Genomic DNA, 4653 nt, shown 5'->3' on the forward strand with positions numbered 1-4653 from the left:
CTTTTAGAATCATGAAACAACCTTCTCAGCTTTCGTACATTTGGTTTTGCAACATTAAACTATGGTTTTCATTCTACTTCCGCTGAATACATTAAACTTGAGTTATGATTGTGAATGATTTAATTTAATAAATGGATTTTCGTATTATATCCTGTGTTTGTTCAATATGATTGGTGGCTGGATCCTGGTACGTCACATGCCTAGCGGGGTTCCCTCATGTGGTATTTTGGGAGTGTGATAGTTTGGTATCAAAGCCACTGGTTATAGAGAGCTAGGTTTTAAAACGTTTTCATAAAACCAGACTATAACCGAACAGTTTTGAAATCGACCATGACACTCAGCTCCAGATTGCAAGGTTCGTCTCTCGTTTACTTATTGCATAGCATAACTAGTGTACACCTATGTATGTCGTTGCAAGTGACTGCACACTTGGCACTTCAAAATGAATTCATGTGTACCTTCCTACGTTATGTGACTGATAGTGTGACGATCCCTCTAGACTTCCGTGATCTATGTTTTGTGATGCCTTTTGTCTTGTTACTCGAAAACTGGGGAACCTTTTAACGCAAGTTGCGAGGAGCTAAGATAAACATGCAAACCTCATTATTATTATGGGTGCACACATAATGATAATGTGGGGTGCATGTGAATCCCAGTGAGGCTTAACGAGTGTGAAGGAGGTTCTGTTCCATAGTTTGACTTAGTGGTGGAACTCAGTAATCTGTAGAAGTCATAGCGATGTTTGACTCCTACTCAATCTCGGCCCTTAACCTTTTCCACTCTTTTTATATAGAATCATGAGCAGACGAAATGGTGGACGTGGTGGAGGACATGGTGATGGACGTGGCAACATCGTGATGTCCTAAGCGGAACTAACCGACCTGATCAATACTCGTGTGGCTGAAGCCCTAGCGACTCAGCAGGCTGGTACGATATGTGCCAACTACTCTTTATCCTTACGTCGCGTACTCGACTCTTACTCGTGTGTTGTATTTTCTTTTGTCCTTAGGTCAACAAGTGAATTAGAATCAGAACAATCCTCCTGTTTGCACATTTAAGACGTTCATGGATTGTAAGCCACAGACGTTTAGTGGGACCGAAGGAGCTGTGGGGCTGCTACGTTGGTTTGAGAAGGTGGAATCGGTGTTTGCTTTGTGTAACTGTCATGCTGGGGATAGAGTGAAGTATGCTTCAGGCACACTTGAAGATGGTTCCTTGACTTGGTGGAATTCCCAGGTCCAAATGCTGGGTATTGAAATGGCAAACGCGACTACGTGGGACGATTTTAAGGAGCTTATGCGAGAAGAATACTGCCCTCGAGATGAGATCCAAAAGTTGGAGAATGAATACTACAACCTGAAGATGGCAGGCTCTGAAATTGAAGCGTACACGAAGCGGTCTCATGAACTCGCAAACATGTGCACTAACTTATCGCGACCACCCCATCATAGGATTGAGCTGTACATCAATGGTCTAGCACCACAAATCAAGGGTTTGGTCACTGCAGCAAATCTCGACAACTTGCCTCGAATCATCCGCTTAGCCCACAAGATCACCGACAAGGAACTGGAGCATGGCTCGCTACCACCATGTGTTTCTACTACTGCCTCTACTACTACCGCTACAACTCCTGTTACTGATAACAAACGTAAATGGAATGATGCGGACAAAGTGTCCAACTCAAACCAGTCACATAAGAAGCCAGACAATAGTATCAACCGTAGTTTTAGTCAGTCGTCCTCCGTTAATCAGAATCAGAGCAACAATTCAAATCAGGGCTCTTACACGGGGAAACAACCAAAGTGTAACAAGTGCAACTACCATCATCGAGGACCGTGCACTCGAATCTGTCACAGGTGCAACAAGGTGGGCCATATGGCAAGGGATTGCAAGGCCCCACTCCCAAAACAGCAGCAACAACAACCTCCACAGCAACAGCAGCCGCAACAACAAGAAAGGCAGCAGCCTCAGCAGAACTAGGGTAATCGTAAGGGATGTTTCCAGTGCAGAGATGAGGGTCATTTTAGGAGGGATTGCCCTCAACTGAATCAGAATGCTGTGAATAATAACAACAACACTGGGAACAACAACAACGGGAACAACACTGGGAACAACAACAACAACAACAACAACGACAATAACAACAACAACAACATAAGGGATGTTTACTATTGGTGCTGGGGAAGCTAGGAATGATGGCAACGTTGTGACCGGTACGTTTTCTGTGAACAATCTATTTGCTTCTGTCTTATTCGACTCTGGTGCCGATTGGAGTTATGTGTCTTTGAGATTCAGTCGTCAGTTAGGGTTGACTCCAACACCTCTTGTAAACAAACACGTAGTAGAATTAGCTGATGGAAAATCGATTGAAGTTTCTCATGTTCTTTTTGGGTGCAAACTCGATCTCATGGGTCAAGTGTTTGACATTGACCTACTCCCCGTTACTCTTGGAAGCTTCGATGTAGTCGTTGGTATGGACTGGTTGTCTAAGCACCAGGAGAAAATTCTTTGTAAGGAGAAAATCGTACATATCTCTCTTCCCAGTGGAGAAACCCTGTCGGTCCAAGGTCATCGAAGTGGTGGAATGGTTGGTATAATCTCATCTATCAAAGCCCAGAAGTGTCTACGAAAGGGCTACCCTGCTATTTTAGCACTCATTACTGGCACCCAGCCTGAGGAAAGGAGGATTGAAGATCTGCCTGTTGTTCGTGATTTTTCTGATGTATTCCCTGAAGAACTTCCTGGTTTACCCCCACACCGACAGGTGGAGTTTCAGATCGACCTTGTGCTAGGAGCAGCCCCGATTGCTCGTGCTCCTTATCGTCTTGCACCAGGAGAGTTGCAAGAACTGTCTAATCAACTTCAAGAACTGTTGGATAGAGGCTTTATCCGACCTAGTTCTTCGCCTTGGGGAGACCCAGTTCTGTTTGTGAAGAAGAAAGACGGGTCCTTTCGTATGTGTATAGATTATCATGAACTCAATAAGGTGACGGTTAAGAGTCGTTATCCTTTGACGCGCATCAACGATCTGTTTGACCAGTTGCAAGGGTCAAGCTTCTATTCGAAAATCGACCTAAGATCGGGCTACCATTAGATGAGAGTCCGAGAGGAGGATGTTCCTAAGACGGCTTTTCAAACGAGGTATGGCCACTACGAGTTTCTGGTTATGCCATTTGGATTAACTAATGCACCAGCGGTCTTCATGGACCTCATGAACCGTGTGTGCAAACCGTATCTCGACGATTTCGTCATTGTGTTCATCGATGACATCTTGATCTATTGCGACTTCTGGAAGGAGAAGTACACTTGCGTCTTATCTTGGAGCTTGCGTCTTATCTTGGAGCTTCTGGGGAAGGAGCAACTCTACGCGAAGTTTTCTAAGTGCGAATTCTGGATTCGAGAAGTACACTTCCTTGGCCACATTTTTAACGAGCTAGGAATACACATGGACCCCGCCAAGATTGATGCTATCAGGAATTGGGCGGCACCAAAGAATCCGTCAGAGGTGCGGAAATTCCTAGGTCTCGCTGGATATTACCGGAGATTTATCAAGGACTTCTCAAGAATCGCTCAACCTCTTACCTCGCTGACACAGAAAGGGGTTATATACTCTTGGGGAACTAAGCAGGAAGATGCTTTTCAACTCTTGAAACAAAGACTTTGCAGTGCACCAATCTTGTCTTTACTTGAAGGTACCGAGGATTTCGTGGTGTACTGTGATGGTTCTATTCAGGGTCTTGGTTATGTGCTGATGCAACGCGAGAAGGTGATAGCTTATGCTTCACGACAGTTGAAGGTTTATGAGAAGAATTACACGACTCACGACTTGGAGTTCGGGGCTGTGGTCTTCGCGTTAAAAATCTGGAGGCATTACTTGTATGGTACTAAATGTACTATTTATACCGACCACAAGAGCCTTCAGCACTATAACAACCCTCCTAAAACTTTCCACACCCTAAAAATATTTAGAATGCCCCAATACATCTTAAAATGTACCCCGAATACGAAAACAGGCCCCGAATACCTTTATTTTTATTAAAATTAATTAAAAACAAATTTTATTAGTTTGTCGCGGGCCGCGTAAGACCCCTCCTTGGTCTACGCGGGGCACGAGCGATAGGCCAAGCGGCAAAACCCTAGGCCACCACGTGGCGAGACACCCGGACGACCTATGCTCGTTACTGGCCAAGGCTAAACCCTAGGCGACCTACGTCGCGGGCCGTGTAGACTTTGGCTACAGCCTTCGCGGGCCCCAAGGGAAGGCAAAGGGTCACTATAAATAGAGGCCTTCAGCCTCAGTTTCAACTCGCTCATTTCTCTCAATCTCTCTCAAATTTCTACGTAGTATACTTTATACTCGGGCAAAATACCCCCCTAAATACCGAAGTTCTGCCTCGTTGAAAGTATCATAACCCCGGTTACGTATTAGATACGCTGTCCGATTGATCCAGGGTTCCGTAACGGCTGTCGAGGTTCTGCCGACGTAGTCGTTGGAATGTCGTCTCGGGGAGGGTATTACTAATGTAAATATTGGGTAATTATACTAACACGTGTGCATTTGTGTATTAATAGATAATCATCAGGAAATCCTTAAAGAAAACCCTAAGACAGCAATGTGAGTAATCTCCTTTTTGTAAACTGTTTTTACAAAAC

General features: G+C 44.7%; 1 protein-coding gene across 1 annotated transcript; it reads left to right on the forward strand.

Moving 5' to 3' along the window:
* Nucleotides 1–1065: 1065 nt before the first annotated feature.
* On the forward strand, nt 1066–1980 carry LOC110914475 (protein kinase 4-like). Its single transcript, XM_022159262.1, has one exon. The coding sequence runs from the start codon at nt 1066–1068 to the stop codon at nt 1978–1980; it is 915 nt and encodes a 304-aa protein (XP_022014954.1).
* Nucleotides 1981–4653: the final 2673 nt, after the last annotated feature.

Source organism: Helianthus annuus, chromosome 15 (assembly GCF_002127325.2).
Source record: "Helianthus annuus cultivar XRQ/B chromosome 15, HanXRQr2.0-SUNRISE, whole genome shotgun sequence".
Lineage (NCBI taxonomy): Eukaryota > Viridiplantae > Streptophyta > Magnoliopsida > Asterales > Asteraceae > Helianthus > Helianthus annuus.

Bases quoted from the DNA above. Each gene is read 5' to 3' on its own strand.
- LOC110914475 (XM_022159262.1), top strand. From the start codon at position 1,066: ATGGATTGTAAGCCACAGACGTTTAGTGGGACCGAAGGAGCTGTGGGG.